Source organism: Typopeltis vanoorti, chromosome 14 (assembly GCF_054136105.1).
Source record: "Typopeltis vanoorti isolate ZY-2024b chromosome 14, IOZ_Tvanoo_1.0, whole genome shotgun sequence".
NCBI lineage: Eukaryota > Metazoa > Arthropoda > Arachnida > Uropygi > Thelyphonidae > Typopeltis > Typopeltis vanoorti.
This window is the reverse complement of record NC_143562.1, coordinates 41,582,956-41,601,954: the sequence shown is the minus strand read 5'-3', so window position 1 is coordinate 41,601,954 and position 18,999 is coordinate 41,582,956. Positions and strand designations below refer to the sequence as shown.

At 35.3% G+C, this 18,999-nt stretch overlaps 1 protein-coding gene across 2 annotated transcripts in view; it reads right to left on the bottom strand.

The window, feature by feature from the left end:
- LOC150099399 (ADP-ribosylation factor-like protein 3) overlaps positions 1 to 18,999 on the bottom strand; it is a 114,992-nt gene that overhangs the window by 12,342 nt on the left and 83,651 nt on the right. For both annotated transcript variants that reach the window (XM_090403816.1, XM_090403817.1), the window contains exon 5: positions 7,365 to 7,550. In XM_090403816.1, coding sequence (XP_090259942.1) covers positions 7,365 to 7,550 — 186 coding nt within the window. The remainder of the gene's footprint in view (positions 1 to 7,364; positions 7,551 to 18,999) is intronic.

The window sequence follows — 18,999 nt, the reverse complement described above, 5'->3', positions numbered from 1 at the left end:
AGTTCTTAGATCTTGAATGGGGACCCTTTCAACAAAAAAGTCATTCAAGATTTAACAAGAAACAAAATTCTGAGCTAGAAATGCTTGCACTATTGGTTAAGAAAAATATAAAAGAAAACCTGTTACAATTACCTTAGAAATAAGTAAAGTTGAGGAGAAAATTGTATGTCAAAATAGAATTATATTGTTAAAATTATTAATGTCTAAATTATACTGTATAAGAATGTAAATCTAAGTGCAAACAAACGTTCAAAGGTTGCTAGCTAACTGCCTACGATGACGTCACGGTGCAACGGAAGCATTTGTGGAAGGCTTGTGTTCGGCGAAATGAGCGCTCTTCAAGGAGCAGAAGTGTGATGCAATCGCGTAGGGGCGAATAGGAGAGCACAGTGAGAGATCCTCCATTACGAAAAGAGGGCGCTAAAAAGAAGAATAAAAGGAGAGTTCACTCAGGTTTGAACCCCCCATTTTTTTCTGTTCCTGTTTTCTCGTGTGGACAAGCAGAGTGCTGACCGATCGACAGTGGCGGAAGTATTCTCCTTCCTGGTTGCTAGCTGAAGGAGTCGGGCATGCTATACATGAGCTGACGGCAGATACCAACTAGGGCCATCAGTAAAAGTTTACCGATGCAAAACAGCAGAATAAGTTCCTCAAAAAGGACGGCCGAGATGACGATATCGATCCAGTAGACGAGCGCATATACTGCAAAGTGCAAGGAATGGCGATTTGCGTCGATCAGCGTAATCTCCATGTGGACGCGACTCGATAAAGCAGAAAGACATCTGACAACAAAGGATGGATGAAAAGAAGCGCGATATTCTCTCAGGACACTGGTAAAGTACAGTAAATTCCTTATTCTTGTAACGATTAGTATTGGGGCAAAGAGAGAACAGATTTCTGATTTGAGAAGAAAGAGAACTTTTAAGTGACTTGTGCTCAGTAATGCATTAATCTAATTATATTGGACTAGTAGTCTGAAAGTCTGAGAGTATGCAACACTTAGTTGAATGTGAATTGACCTTTGTTAGCAAGTTTTACTTAGAATTCTGAATTACTATTTCATGATAAATATGTGCTTACTTAATCTATAGGTGTAAAATTAGAGTGCTTAGATAATTAATGTGTTCCTTATAGCTCGGCTAATGAATTAGAATTCTGATATGACATACCTTGATATGTAAAAGTTTATTGTATGAATTTTTGATAATTAATAAAAATGTTTTTTCTATGTAAGTCTGAGTTTGTCTGAGCATGAGATTGAAATTACCACTCACTAAAGTCGAACCTGTGAATAAGGGGAAATTAAAGAAAGTTTAGACCATGACTGTAATGTTGATGTTTCTATAGGCACTTAATACTTTAATAAGATTAGGTAATACTTAAACTCTGGGAAAGTTTCTTTGTACAAGAATTCTTCTGTACTAGGACTCTGGCTGGCACAGCTAAAATAAATAAATTTTGTCAGAGTTCTGAATAGAGAAACAGCCCCTGAGAGATAAGTTAGAGATTTCAGGCTTAGTTAGTATGACAAGGATTTAAGATAGAACATAAAGAACCACACAAACAAAGTGTTCTTTGCCAGGCTGGCAGGAAAAAAAAAAAAGACCCAGAGGAAGACCAAGATATAGGTGGATTGATATAGTATAAAGTGCCTTAGAAGATAGAAATATAAGATCTGATAATATCGAAGTCTTGACAGGTAACAGATTGATTTGGAATAAAATTGTAGATATTAGTAATGGTGTAAGTTTTTCATGCAGTACTATCATACCTGTACACCCCCTTGAGGGACATATCAGGAATTTGATGATGATGATGATTCTACCTAAGTGATGATCCCTTTTTAATTCAAATCCCTTTGCACGATCTTATTTCCTGATCTAACATGAGCATATCACTGTCCAACAATAACACAGCCAATAAGACCCCCCCCCCCTTCTCTCCATGTAAATTTGCACACAACTCAAAACTTTATATTGAAATATGATGTTAGTGTTGAACCTGTTCATGTCCTGAAGAGAAATCCAGCAGGCACTTAAATGATTATTAGCTTTGTTCTTTTCTGTAAATCTTCCCAAAATATTGTGATTTGTTTTCTACCTTGCTGCTTAGATCTCTAACAAGGACCAAATTTACCCATTTTTCTTTTTCAGATTGCCTTCTTTAATAACTCAAGAATTCCTTTGCTTTTACCTTTGAAAACTTTCCATGGACTATGATTGCAAAGAAATTTTAATTTCCAATTCTTAATTTTGAAATTTCCTCACTTAACTAAACTTTCTGTTTTCAAATATTTCAATACATTATCTGTTTTTCTGTTTATTCACTTATTACTCCTGATGATGTCAAATGCAAGAATTTTAACAAAACTAGTAGAGTAGTCAATAAATTATTTCTACCCCATCTGTTTTTTCATGTGGAAATATAACAGACATTTCTAGTGTGTCCTTATTCTGGGAGCCTATGCAATGACATATGCTTCTGTTATTCAACTAAAACATGATAATCAGCATTAAATTAAGCATCTGCATCAGGACTTAGGCTGTGAACTTTTGCTAATTTGTTATAGCAAAAAGACTTACAGTGGTAGGAGCTGCACTCATTATTGCCTACTCCATCTCTCTTTCACATACACATAAAGTAGCTACCTAATCAAAAAAGGAAATCAACCATTCTTTAGCCACAGTGCTGATGAGTTATAACCTTTTCACTCACCAAGCAATCAGAGAACAGCTGTCCACTCATACAGTGCAACTTAATTATATATTTCCAAGCATGCATAATTAATCACAATTTTCCTCCAAATTAATATCTGTTATCTATCAAGATTCCAATATTATAAGATTTTATATTTCTGTCTTTTAAGGCACTTTTTTACTGTATCTATCCATCTACATGGAATATTTCCTCTCCCATTCCATTTAAGTGACCATCTGAGATTAGCTCTATTAACGCATTCCTGAATGCTAACAATGGCAAGCTCTTTCCCAATATCCTCATTTTTAATGTGATACTACCAGTGATGCCATCCATTCACTCCACTATATTTTCACAGAACTCTCATATCAGAGGTCTCCAGTCTTTGATCAAGTGTTTTATTTCTAATCCAGCTCTCAGATCCATAAGTTAAAATTGGTTTCAAGCCTGGCTTGTATAGAAAATTTAATGTTTGACTAATTTCTTTAGCCTCGATAGCTTAATCAGTATAGATAAAGCCCTTCTGTTGGAAAGACCTGTGTTCGATTTCTGTCAGTGACGCGAGGAACCTTTATCTGGTATCTTTTGATGAAAGGCAAGTTAGCTGGCCACAGAGGTAGGTTTTTTTTTCCCCACCTGGTTTTCATAGTATTCAACACAAAATACGAGGCTCATCTTCTTGAATGGCAGGCAGTGTCAAGTAGAATGATTTGGGCAAATATCAGAATGGGGAACTGGACAATGCGACTTATTTGTGCCTATGGTCCCACAAAAGGTTCTACTACAGTAGAAGTGGAGGAATTTTTGAGGCTCTAGAGAAAGCTACTGACTCAATGAAAAAGGAAAAGTTGGTCCTTGTTGGGGATCTAAATAGCAGAGTAGGAAGTGATTGTCAGACATACACAAATATTTCAGGAAAATTTGCAGAAAAGAGCAAAGCTAATAACAATGGCAAATACCTGCTGGATTTCTGCTCAGGACATGGACTGGTTATTACTAACACCATGTTCTAACATAAAAATGTACACAAATTCACATGGAGAGAAGAGGCAAGGAATAAGAAAAGTCTCATTGACTAAGTTATTGTTGATAGTGATGTTTTCCCACTGGTGCAGGACACCAGAGTGTACAGAGGATTTGAAATTGGAAGTGATCACTATTTAGTCTTGAGCAGGATAAAATTGAATTTCATATTGAAAAAGAATGAAATGCAAGAAAGCTTTAAAGCAAATAAAAGTTGAACAGCTCTCAGATGTGAATTGTAGACTAAAATATGCAAAGATTATTGAAGAAGAAATGAAAGAGTTTGAGAACAGGAACCAAACCTTGGAGATTCAGTGGCAAGCCTTGAAGAAAACCTGATTGATTCAGCTAGAGAGGTATGTGGTGAAATTGTCTGTAAGGATAGAAAAATTAAAATTCCATGGTGGACACAGGAAGTTAAAGAGGCAGTGAAGGAAAAGAAGAAAGCATATCAAAAGTTTCTGGCAAATAAGTCAGCTTGTGCTCTTAGAGAATACAGAGACAAATGTAAGAAAGCTAAACAGTGTGTAAAACTAACATACGAAAGTCATGGGAGGACCTTGGCAAGAACATAGAAAATAAATATCAAGAAGGTGGCAAAATATTCTGGAGGTTGTTGAAGAAGCTTAGGAATGGAGGAAAGAGTGCTGTAAAAGGAGTTAGAGATGATAAAGGTGACATGAAAATGGGAGAAAAAGATATCCTTGAAGTATGGAGTAATTACTTTGAAAAACTGCTAAATGAAACAAGCAGTGATGACAGCACAGTGATAAAAAACACTGACCAGACATGCAGTCAGGAATACATATTCGTACTTGAAGTAGAAAAAGCCATCAAAGGCTTGAAATGTGGAAAGGCAGCAGGAGTAGATGATATTCGACCAGAAATGCTGAAGTATGGTGGTATAAAAGTCTTAGAGTGGCTGCACTGCATAGTTCAGAATGCCTGGACAGAGGGACGAATTCAGAAAGATTGGAGTAGAGCTCTCATAATACCCATATATAAAAAGGGAAATAAAACTGAATGTGAGAATTACAGAGGTATATCCCTACTGAGTGTTCCTGGTAAGATATATGCAAGTATACTTGAAAAAAGGTTGAGAAGAATTGTGGAAGAAAAGCTTGGTGAAGAACAAGCTGGATTCAGGCCAAATAGAGGCTGTAATGATCAGATCTTCACTTTGCGACAAATAGTGGAGAAATCATGGGAATATAACAAAGATCTGTATTAATGTTTTGTCGATTTGGAAAAGGCATGTGACAAGGTGCCAAGAGAGAAGCTATTCAATATGCTACAGTTATATGGACATTATATCAAGCAATACTTAGTCTTTATTTGTATTGTAAGTCAGCAGTTAGAATTGAAGTACAGGAAGATGGTTTAATGTTAAATCTGGTGTGAGACAAAGATGTACATTATCCCCTCTGTTATTCATTATCTATATGGATCACATTATGAAGCAAAGTTGTATTAAACTTGATATCAAAATTGTAGATGTTAATGTCAGCTCTTTGCTTTATGCGGACGATGTTATACTTCTAAATAAATCTGCTAAAAGTCTACAAGATTCTCTGACTAAATTGAATAACTGTTGTAATAGATATGGTATGAAGGTCAGCATTAAAAAGACAAAGGCAATAAAAATAGGCAGAATCATTGAAAATGTCAACTGTGTTGTGAATGGGGAACCTGTGGAACAAGTAAAACATTTCAGCTATTTAGGCACGATTTTTAGTGAAGATGGTAAATTAAATATGGAAATAGACAACAGAATCAACAAAGCTGGTATGGTAGGAAGTCAATTGAATAAATTCATATGGAATAAGAAAGAAATCAGTCGGAACACTAAATTAGCTGTATACAAGACAGTGTTTAAACCAGTTTTAACTTATGGATCTGAGAGCTGGTCAGAAGTAAAACACTTGACCAAAGACTAGAGACCGCAGTTATGAGAGTCCTGAGAAAGATTAGAGGCGTGAACAGATGGCATCAATGGCAATATCATATTAAAAACGTGGTTATTAGGAAAGAACTTGACATTGTCAGCATCCAGGAATGCATTAGCAGAGCTAATCTCAGGTGGTATGGTCACTTAAACAGAATGGGCGAGGAAAGATTAGCAAAACAAGTGTTCTCTGCCAAGTTGGCAGGAAAACGACCCAGAGGAACACAAAGATACAGGTGGATTGAAACGGTACAAAGTGCCTTAGACGATAGAAATATAAGATCTGGTAATGTTGGAGTCTTGACAAGTAATAGACTGATTTGGAGGAAAATTGTAGATAGGAAGTTAGTAATGATGTAAATTTTTCATGTAGTACTATCATATCCTAACACCCCTTGAGGGTATAAGGCAGGAATTTGATGATAATGATGATGGTTTTTCATCCTCCGGAACAGGCAAACCGGCTCCATGAACACACGCACCTACAGACACATTACACACTGGGAGGCATAGGGCTAACCACCTTATCCTTGATACAGTTGCAGTTGTGAAGTCTAAGAATAACTTCCACACTGTAAAAGGTAGAAGAGGGAGGATTAATTAAACATATCAAAACTTAATATCAAACCATATTTCTGGTTTGATATTAACTACCTCCTTCAAAATCTAACTGCTGATTTATCACTCAAATATATACCATGCATTGCTTGATATAATGTCTCATTTACACCATATAACTGGAGCATTTTGAACAGCTTTCCTCTTAGCACCCACCTTGTCATATGCCTTTTCCTACAAATGCCTGTTATATTCCCAAGATTCTTCAACTATTTGTCATAAAGTGAAAATCTGATCCTGACAATCTCTATTTAGCCTGAATCCAGCTTGTTCTTCACCAAGCTTCCCCTCCACAATTTTTCTTAAGCATATCTCAAGTACACTTAACATAAATCATACCAGGAACACTCTTTAGAGAAATACCTCTGTAATTTGCACATTCAGTTTTTATTTTCCTCTTTATAGATGGGTATATGAGAGCTCTGCTCCAATCATCTGGAATTCAACCCTCTGACCAGGCCTTCTGAATTATGCAATGCAGCTAATGCATTGCATAATTCAGATTATATATACAGCTATTATACCTCCATATTTGAACATATCTGAACAAATTCCATCTACTCCAGCTGCCTTTCCACATTTTAGATCTTTTGATGACTTTTTCTACTTCATATATGGATATGTATTCCTGAACGAATTCCTGTTGCGAATTTTCTATAATCACGATGACTACTTGTTTATCTGTCTTTCAAAGTAATACTTCAGACATCTAGAATATATTTATCTTCGGTTTACATGTCACCATTATCATCTCTGATTCCTTTTACAGTACTTTTCCTGCATTTCTAAGGTTTCTCAATTGCCTCCAGAATAGTTTGCCACTTTCCTGATATTTATTGCCTAAGTTTTTACCAGTCTTCAGATGACTTTTGTTTCACCCAGTGCTTCGCTTTCTTACATTTTTTGCTGATCACTAGCTTTTCTGATAAGAGAAAAACTTCCAAGACAAAAAATCTCTTCCTACTTTACTGGTCTGGATATTCAATTAAATAATTAACTGGAAAAATCTACCACGATTAGAGAAATTAAAGCTTCACAAATACTGAACCTTCATAAAGAGATACTCATTTTATAAGCATACCTTTAATCCTTCTCCTGTAATAGCTGAGCATGCCTGAATTTGCCATGGACGATCTCTGATAGCAGGCAAGTTAAGTCCATCTGCTAATTCACTTGCTGGAGCAGCATTGAAGAGATCTTGTTTATTGGCAAAAACTAATAATGGTACTCCACACAATTTCTCCTCTGCTAACAGTTCAGCTAGTTCCTGGAAAATGTTATTTAATAATATCAGCATTCAAATAAATTCTAAATCTCAATATTTTTACAAGAGGAATGTTTAATATAAATCTCTGCTGTAATAAAGAGTCAAGGATAACTTACAGTCAATTGCAGACCAAATGTAATTAAGAATTCAATTAAATTTATTCAATTTCAGTTTCTTTTATCTTAGGAACCCAACATACCTCTTAAAAGGTATATTTTGGAATGAACAAAATTTTTAAATACTTAAGCTGCCATCCAAATCTAATATACTTATGTAAATTATACCTAAGAATGCATGTATTTGTTGTTGTTATGTTCCATCAAGTCGTTTTCGACTCCTGGTGATTCTATGAACATACACTCTCCACTGAGATCTGTCCCTAGCTATATCTTTCAGAATATCCAGGCAAATTCCAGTTGCTTCTTTAACTCCATCCCCAATCTAATTCTTGGTCTTCCTCTTCTCTTGCTTCCATCAAATTATAGCAAGCATCATTATCTTCTCCAGACTGTTGTATGCTCGCATAATATGTCCGAAGTATGACAATTTTTGCTTGATGATCATAGTTTCGAGGGAGCAATCTGGCTTTATTCTATCTATCACTGATTTATTAGTTTACTTTGCAGTCCATGGTATTCTTAGTAAGCGTCTCCAAACCAATAATTTAAATGCATCTATCTTCCTTCTTTCACTCTTTCTCAGGGGGCCAACTTTCACATCCATAGCATCACAGGTAACACCATTGCTTTCACGATTCTGATTTTTGTTGCGAGGCTAATATCTTTAAAGATCTTGCTTAAATTTGTTATTGCTTTATTTTCTGAATAATAATAATCTTCTAACTTCTTCAGTACAATACCCATTTTTATCAATTCAGGATCCTAGGAGAAAAATTGTTAACTACTTCCATTTTCTCCCCATCTACTTCAAAATTATTAAGTTCCCATGTTGCCATAATTTTTGTCTTTTTGAGGTTAAGTTTAAGGCCATATTTAGCACTTTCTCCTTTAACTTTCACAACAAGTTCCTCCAAATCTTCTTTGCATTCTGCTAGCAAGGTGGTGGTATCAAATGCATACCTCAAATTAATATTTCTTCCACCAATTTTAATTCCAACTGAAGACTCCTCTAGCCCCACCATTCTTAAAATGTATTCATGTACAAGTTAAACAGGCAAGGAGATAAAATACATCCTTGTCGCACCTCCTTAACGTATTGTGAAATACTCATCTCCAAGTTTCTCCAAGATCTGTTCAGACAGTAGCTTCTTGTTCATAATAAAGATTCCTCAAAAGGATAATGAAATGCTCTGGTACTCCCATTGTTCTTAACACATTCCACAGTTTCACATGATCTACAGAGTCAAAAGTCTTACTGTAGTCAAGGAAACAAAGGCAGACATTCTTCTGATATTCCTGTGCTCTTTCTATTATCCATCTCACATTGGCAATCTGATTGCTTGTTCCTCTGCCTTTCTCTCTTCATGAATGGTTCCAGTCTTTTCTGAATGATCTTAATTAAGATTTTATGTATTTACCTCCACGAAAATCAAAATATAATCAAAAGACCAATTTTGCATTTCTTCACTTTTTTTTTTTAAAGTGACATCAGCAGAAGCTAAACTGGGAAGACACTGAAAGCTAACTCGCTATCAGAAGTCATATTTCCAGGTAAGAAATGGTGTTATTATTATATTGTTATAACACTCTAGATTAGAAATAACGTTTCGTTTTTCTCAAATATGGATAAAATATATCCACTCTCTCTCTCTATATATATATATAAAAAAAGATAAGCCAAAATTTGAAACGTTTTTATGTCATGTTTTTTTTTGTCTCTTCACTGTTTTGAGCTGGGTTAAGTCGAAACGTTTTTATGTCACATTTTTTGTCTCTTCATTGTTTTGAGCCGGGTTAAGCTGATAAGCCGAATTTTGAAACTTTTCACATCCAACAATGTGTTTGCCTTCATGAGACAACAATTTGTTGGACATTCCAAAACAATGGAGAACCGGCTTACCACCCGGAACTCTGGAGCTGGGCGCTGTAGATGCCAGAGGGGGGTCCCCACACACACCCCAGTATATATATATACACACACAGTTGGGTCTCTTTTTATACGGTAGATATGTTCCACAGAAAACTGCATATAAAAAAATCACACACAAAAAAACCTAACTTACGTTGAAAAATTAGGGATATGTTCCATACTTTTCTAAAACTGCATAAAAAGGTTTATAAAAATTCAGAAAAATAAGAATGCCTAAGTTTGTTTTAAAGCTTTATTCATTTAATTTTATTGAAAAGTAACAATTTTTTTTTTTTACATTTTGTCATCAGAATTATCATTGCTATTAGACAATATTCGGCAATGTTTGCGAACTGGTGCAAAATCACTTTCACCATCAGATCTGTATGGTAAAAGGCAGTGTGTTAGATCCTGAATGGAAAATTTTGAAAGGAAATTATTCATTCAGGATTTAACATGAAAAAACTAACAATTTAAAGAGATGCCTGCACTTCAGCAGAAAATAAAGAAAACTTGGTTACTATATGTGAAAATATTCTTTTGTATGTAATTTACTAAGATCTTTAACCAGAAATCAAAGTGAGAATTTGTATAAAAATATAGAATTTGTGTAAGGAAAATATTTAGTTCATTAAGATATCCAGTGTGTTGCAAGTCTCCAGACAACTCATAAGTAGCGGTCCAAAGGTAGCGTACTGGCCACCCAGTTAAGCGTAATGTCTGAGGCAATAACATACACAGAAGGTGACGTTAGCACACTTTCCACGAAAACAGCACCCTAACAGCAAAGGGAGAGCAAGGGATAAACTTGGGGGTATAAATGAAGAGGGTCGTGCGGAAAGGATACAGCGAAGAAAGAGGGAACACGAAGTGAGAATATAAGGCAATGCGTGTCATATTACAAACTCTCTTTTCCTGGTTCCTGCTTGGTGATTTTGACTGGTGATTCGAGAGAGAGACGTGCGTAGGTGTTGCGATGTCGGACAGCGGGCCTATTCCTGGAGAGATGCCTAAGAAATTCCACGCGGAGCCGTTCGTGAATTATCGGCCTTGCAGAAGCATGCCAATCGTTGGATGGCCCATCGGAAGGAGTGGAGAAAGTCCCCTTAGATGCAGCAGAATTCAAAGACAGCATAAGCCCAATGCCAGGCACAGAGACGAAATAATCAGAAGGTAACCAGACCAGGTGGAAGTGACATATTGTCCGGAACAGAATCGGTAATGTAGAAAATTTTGTTGTATGTTTCAGAAATGTTAGAGGAAGGAAAAACGTGTGTGAGCATAAGGTATGGACAATTATTAGAGGACTTTAGTGAGAATTCCCTTTTGGAAATAACTAGTTTCCTTTGGCAAAGATTGTCTGGAGGCAGTTATATTATTGAATGAGATTGAACCTGATAAAATGAAACTGGTATTGCTGAGAGCTTTCAATTGAAAACCCTGAGAATGTGCAAATGTTAACTTAAGAATAACTTGTGGAAAGAGATTACAGGTTATGTAATGTTGTATAGCATTTTTTGAACTAACTTAGCGTGAACTGATTTTACTTAGCATGTACTGATTTCCTTAGCATTGAATATATGTTGCATCTTAACTATAAATGTTTGATTTCCCAATAAATATGTTTTATTTCTTATGCCTGAGTCATGCCTGATTGTGAGATCAAATTACAACTTATAAAATAGAACTTTAGCAGGAAGAATTTAGAAAGTATATAACGATAGATTACAGGTCACGACTGCAAAGTACCAGAAATCTATATAACCGTAACGAAGTGTGAAATGATGTGTGCCTTAAGATCTAGGATTGTTTCCCTGAACAAGAATCTTTTCTGTTATAGGATACTGGCTGGTGCAGCATAATATAAATTTTGCCAGTATCTGAAGAGGAAATAACCCTAGATAGAAATAAAATAGGCTAGACAATAGTGATAATTCAGATAATAAAGATAGAAAAATAGAAGAAAGTAACGCCATAACAAGTGGTTCTTCACAAACAGAATTAACTTCACCCACGTCCTGTGCTGATTTTTTTCTTCTGACAATGTAATCAGTGATTAAACTTTGTGATAATGATTTTACTAATTTTTTATACAGCTCGTGATATCCAGACCTACAGTTCTTCAGCTCACGTTGGAATTTAAACGCTCATTCAGAATTTGTGTCATGAACAAGAAAATGATTTTCCAGTTTACTGCACAGTTCAAGACCTTCTCGAATTATATTTGCAGTGAGGGGGAGAGGTTTTTCTTCCGCTTCGCTATCGTTTTCTGGATCTTCGATGATATCTAAAGTTAATCGATATCCAATAATAATATCATCACTTAAGGCATTATCCATAAGCAATTCATCTACATCATTCTCGCTAAATGCATCAAAACCTTCTCCACCAATTTCCCGTGACAAAGTAATGATTTCAGCTGATAATGTTTGAATGGTTGCACTGTTTGCAACACATCCAGGCCAAGCTGCTTTTCCGGCAGGCATTTAATAGTTTGTGGTCTTATTTCAGTGATAGCAGATGCAACATGATTTAAGCAGTCCAAAATAGAAAATTTTTTCCAAACACCAGTTACTGTTAATGATTCATTTTCTACTTTATCCAATATAAATTGAAAAGTGTGCTTAACGTAATATTTTTTAAAAATAGCAATTATGCCTTGATCTAATGGCTGAATAATGCTTGTTATATTGGGTGGGAAAAATCACTACCTGCACATTTGGATGTTCTAAATGTGAATGACTTGGTGCATTGTCAACAATTAATAAAACTTTAAAATCAAGAGCTTTTTGCTTCATATATGTTTCCACTTCTGGTACAAAGCATATTGAACCATTCAGTAAATACAGCAGTTGCTACCCAGGCATTTGTATTAGCCATCCAATGTACCGGCAGTGTTTTAGATCTTTGCCTTTTAGAGCACATGGTCTTAGAGATCAATTTACTAGGAGGGGGTTTCAACATTCGATTTCCTGATGCATTGCTACAAAGTAATAACGTTACTCGATCTTTTCTTGCTTTAAACCAACTTGCTTTTTTCTCAGACTTTGCGATGTAAGTTCGACTAGGCATTTTCTTCCAAAACAATCCTGTTTCATCAGTGTTAAACACTTGATCGTTAAACAACATCCACCATCTTCGATAATTTTGGCTAACTTTTCTTGAAAATTTTTGGCTGCTTCTTCATCTGCTGCTGCAACCTCACCTGTAATCTTCACGTTATGAAGTGCATTCCTTTTTAAAAACCCGGTTAGCCATCCTTTGCTAGCCGAAAATAATTTATCAGCTGGAAAGCAGAAGTAGATGACCCCAATTGCTTCATCTGTTCTTCCAAATTGAAGAGCTTTTTGTTTAATTAAATAACCACTTATAGGAATTCTTCGAGTTAATTCTTCAATCCAAATTACGAGCACTCGTTCCATTTTTTTTCTAATAAAGCATCTCTTGAGTACGATAATAATTTGGCACTTAGGTTTGCGCCAGAAATGACAGATTTTCTTATTGCGACTTCATTCTTTTTAATTGCTCTTATAGCAGATTCGCCTAAATTAACATGTTTATCAATCGCCATACATTCCTCTCCTTTTGCTAAGCGATCTAAAATTGCAATTTTCATTTCCAAAGAAATTGCTTTTCTTTGGTGCTTTTTTTTCTCCATTGGGACAAATTAAATCTTTAAAATAAAAATTAGCAAAATTCAGACTTTCAATAATGAAAAGACAAACACTTACTCACATGCAAAATTAAACTTCACGGACACTCACTGCTTACACGTTATGCCAGAATGTGCTGCAACACGCTGTTCATTATGTACAACGGTACATAAATTTTGAAGTTATGCACCACATAAAAAGAGACCCGAGAGAGAGAGTGTGTGTGTGTGTGTGTATAATTTCTTATTTAGTCAAATTTCTAATCTATATTGAAAAGTTTAGATTACGAACTTCTTCCTACTAAAAATTATCACCAAATTATCTGTTACATCTTATATTTCAGTCGTTTTTTCAATTAATATGAAAAAAACAAAAGAGATAAGTAATACTATTTCTTTAACATGTTCATTGCCAATCACGCGATGCGAGTTCTCACCAAACGGCCGATCACGCGTTATTGTGTGGACATCGCTAACTAAATAAAAAAAATTTGGCCACCACACGAAATTCCAATTTTCAGCTTGGCAATGAAAGTGTTAAAGCCATATATTTCAGCCTGAATATTACAGGCCATCATTGGTGGGAACAATGGACTGATTTGAAAAAGTAAGAGCCACATGATGCTATACATAAAACAAAGCAATGAGTATAACTGAGGAAATATTGCAATATTAATTATTCATTAGATAGTTTAATAAAAAAAATGTATTGTGTGATTAAAATAAGACTTTCTCATATCTTAAACAGAGGCAGTCATTCCAGTTTAAGTTCAAACAGTGAAACCAGGGAGAGTTAAAGGAGACTGTTTATCTTTTGAAGATGGAAACCTGCTGATAATTTGTTGATAAGAATCCACCAATAAATTGTATTTCTTAAGAATTCTGGAAAGGGGTTCTGAGATGACAGAAATGAAAGGAAATCAGCATACTATTTCCTTGTTATTTGAGCTAGGATTATAGGAATGAAAAAGCTGTTGTGTAGTCCTTTCTTAAAAGCCAATGAGTTTAATATATCATTTGATGTTTAAGAGTTCCTGATGTAATAGTTCAGGTGTAAGAGCAAATAGTATGAGCACGTCACAATCAAGTTTTTATAATTTCAGTCTTCTGTGATGGATAGTGAGCACATTGCTGTTGAATGTAGCAGTCATAGTATAGCATATTTAATTTAATAAAGGAACATTATTTTAAGAAGCAAACTAAGTTTTAAAAGAAGCAGAAACTACATGTATACAAAAATTTAACAGTTGCATAAGTTTGATAACAGTTCTGGTTAATTGGATAGCTTGTTTTATTGTTGTTTTCCATATTTAAAAAAAAAATATATATATATTTTTATATATTTATAGTATAATATACTGATATATATATATATATATATATCAGTATATGATTGCATTTTTATCAATGTATGAAAATTTTAAGAATATATAGCACATTGGTCATCATCAAATTCATGCCATGTACCCTCAAGGGGTGTACAGGATATGACAGTACTACATGAAAAATTTACATCATTACTAACTTCCTATCTACAATTTTCCTCCAAATCAGTCTGTTACTTGTCAAGACTCCAACATTATCAGATCTTATATTTCTATCGTCTAAGGCACTTTGTACCGTTTCAATCCACCTGTATTTTGGTCTTCCTCTGGGTTGTTTTCCTGCCAACCTAGAGAGAACACTTATTTTGCTAATCTTTCCTCACCCATTCTGTTTAGGTGACCATACCACCTGAGATTAGCTCTGCTAATGCATTCCTGGATGCTGACAATGTCAAGTTCTTTCCTAATATCCTCATTCTTAATATGATATTGCCATTGATGCCATCTGTTCACGCCTCTAATCTTTCTCAGGATTCTCATATCTGCGGTCTCTAGTCTTTGGTCAAGTGTTTTACTTCTGGCCCAGCTCTCAGATCCATAAGTTAAAACTAGTTTGAACACTGTCTTGTATACAGCTAATTTAGTGTTACGACTAATTTCTCTCTTATTCCATATGAATTTATTCAATTGACTTCCCACCATACCAGCTTTGCTGATTCTGTTGTCTATTTCTATATTTAATCTACCATCTTCAGTAAAAATCTTGCCTAAGTAGCTGAAATGTTTCACTTGTTCCACAGGTTCTCCATTCACAACACAGTTGACATTTTCAATGATTCTACCTATTTTTATTGTCTTTGTCTTTTTATTGCTGATCTTCATACCATGTCTATTACAACAGCTATTCAATTTAGTCAGAGAATCTTGCAGACTTGTAGCGGATTTATTTAGAAGTATAACATCATCTGCATAAAGCAAAGAGCTGACATTAACATCTCCAATTTTGATATCAGGTTTAATACCACTTTCCTTCATAATGTGATCCATATAGATAATGAATAACAGAGGGGATAATGTACATCCATGTCTCACACCAGATTTAACATTAAACCATCTTCCTGTACTTCCTTCAATTCTAACTGCTGACTTACAACTCAAATAACGACTAAGTATTGCTTGATATAATGCCCCATTGACACCATATAACTGCAGTGTATTGAATAGCTTCTCTCTTGGCACCTTGTCATATGCCTTTTCCAAATCGACAAAACTTAAATACAGATCTTTGTTATATTCCCATGATTTCTCCACTATTTGTCGCAAAGTGAAGATCTGATCATTACAGCCTCTATTTGACCTGAATTCAGCTTGTTCTTCACCAAGCTTTTCTTCCACAATTCTTCTCAACCGTTTCTCAAGTATACTTGCATAGATCTTGCCAGAAACACTCAGTAGGGAAATACCTCTGTAATTCTCACATTCAGTTTTATTTCCCTTTTTATATATGGGTACTATGAGAGCTCTACTCCAATCATCAGGAATTCGTCCCTCTGTCCAGGCTTTCTGAACTATGCAGTGCAGCAACTGTAAGACTTTTATACCACCATACTTCAGCATTTCTAGTCGAATATCATCTACTCCTGCTGCCTTTCCACATTTCAAGCCTTTGATGGCTTTTTCTACTTCAAGTATGGATATGTATTCCTGACTGCATGCCTGGTCAGTGTTTTTTTTTTTTTTATCACTGTGCTGTCATAACTGCTTGTTTCATTTAGCAGTTTTTCAAAGCAATTACTCCATACTTCAAGGATATCTTTTTCTCCTGTTTTCATGTCACCTTTATCATCTCTAACTCCTTTTACAGCACTCTTTCCTCCATTCCTAAGCTTCTTCAACAACCTCCAGAATATTTTGCCACCTTCTTGATATTTATTTTCTATATTCTTGTCAAAGTCCTCCCATGACTTTTGTTTAGCTAGTTTTACACACTGTTTAGCTTTCTTACATTTGTCTCTGTATTCTGTAAGAGTAAAAGCTGACTTATTTGTCAGGAACTTTTGATATGCTTTCTTCTTTTCCTTCACTGCCTCTTTAACTTCCCGTGTCCACCAGGGAGTTCTGATTTTTTTTTTTATCCTTGCACACAACCTCACCACATGCCTCTCTGGCAGAATCAATCAATGTTTTCTTCACAGTTTGCCACTGAATCTCCAAGGTTTGATTCCTGTTCTCAAACTCTTTCATTTTCTTTTCAATAATCTTTGTGTATTTTAGTCTACAGTTCACATCTGAGAGCTGCTCAACTTTTATTCGCTTTAAAACTTTCTTGCATGTTATTCTTTTCACTTTGAAATTTAATTTTATTCTGCTCAAGACTATATAGTGATCACTTCCAATTTCAAATCCTCTGTACACTCTGGTGTCCTGCAGGAGAAAACATCACTATCAACAATAACATAGTCAATGAGACTTTTCTTATTCCTTGCCTCCTCTTCTCTCCATGTGAATTTGTGCACATTTTTATGTTGGAACATGGTGTTAGTAATAACCAGTCCATACCTGAGCAGAAATCCAATAGATATTATCATTATTATTTGCTTTGCTCTTTTCTCCAAATTTTCCCAAAATATTTTTGTATGTCTCACAATCATTTCCTACTCTGCTATTTAGATCACCAACAAGGACCAACTTTTCATTTTTCATTGCGTCAGTTGCTTTTTCTAAAGCGTCAAAAAATTCCTCCACTTCTGCCTTAGTAGAACCTTCTGAGGAACCATAGGCACAAATAAGTCTCATTGTCCAGTTCCCCATTCTCATATTTGCCCACATTACTATACTTGAGACTGACTGCCATTCAAGAAGATTAGCCTCGTATTTTGTGTTGAATACTATGGCTACTCCTTCTTTTCCTTGATTGTCATTGCCTGAATATAACATTTTGTATTTATTGCTCAGAAAGATCTCACCAGTTTTGGTCTTTTTTGTTTCAGTCACCCGTATTATGTCGATCTGGTACTTATCTAATTCCTCAGCTAGCTCCATTTCTTTGCCATTCAGGCTTCTTACGTTGATAGTACCGATCTTTAACTCTGGTGATGTTGAGTTGGGGTTTGTTTCAGATTTGTTCCAGTAGCTGACTTTTCGCTGTTCGTCCTGGTTCCCTGGCAAAAACAACGGGGGCCTTGTTTAACCGGGCGACGCCCCAGCAGGCATGAAATTTTGTCATGTTGTACCATCATTTTTTATTTTGGTTTAACCAATAAGAATGCAATTTGGTCGGCTAAATCCCAAATTGCCAGCCCATCCTCGTTCGTTCAGTATCAAAGTAGATACCCAACAGGGTGCACCACGAGAAGGTGAGGATTGGACATTAGGTTAGAAGCCCTGGTCGGTTCTCCACATTCCTTTAACGGCTATGTGGAGGTCTCCTCTCAGTTATACAGCTTTGACCATTAAGCACCCCTAGCACATTGGTACGTGTCTTAAGTAGTCTAATGCAATCAATTGTAGGATAACTCTGAATACTTTAATTTATCAATTAACTGTAACCAAATCTGCACAGAGTGGGGACAATGTGTTTGTTTTAAGATACTGTATATTAGAAAACAATAATAAGGAGAATGCTGTATTTGGTTGGTATATTTGAATTACTCAAAAGGTGCAAAATTTGGAAGAGGAGGACAAAGCTTACATCCTTCCACTACAATACTGTTTCCCATTGTAAATATGGGCAAAAAAGTTATAAATTAATCTAAAATTATATATTAAAAACTTGTCTATTATATAAACAAATGAAAACGTTCAGTTGGATTGGTTGACACAATAACCAATTGCAGCCTAGATCTAGGTGCTGTTGTCTGGGAGTTCACCATGCCTTGCCTTCTGAGCAATTTAAAACTACTAGAACACTAAGAATTTTATACGACGCATCATCTGTACACCTTTTCAAAGAGCTCAAAGGTGTATGTATTTTGAATACACATCCGGGCTATTAATGCGAATGTGATGCAATGTTTACGTGTTGAAAAGTGTCCTCTTCATGAACTATTAGTATATTGTGTTTACTTTTCGGAATCATGCAAAGCCAGAAAACAATTAAGGGAGCCTTTAACATGAATAAATGTCAAAAATATAATATCAGTAATATTGCTATTTAGTGGATAAGCACCCCACACCTAGCACATCCTGTATATTTATCATATATATATACATATATATATTGAATATAGTTGGAGATAAACTACATCCCTGTCTAACATGTTGATTAATTTCAATTGCTTCTGTTAATTAATTATCATGTTAGACAGGATGTAGTTTATCTCCAACTATATTCAATATACAGGGTGTTCGGGATAAATTTGACAGTTTCGTAAGGAAAAAGAAAATCTTCTTTGTATCTATTAAATTTAATGAATTGACAAAAAAACATTACAGGCAGAGTTAA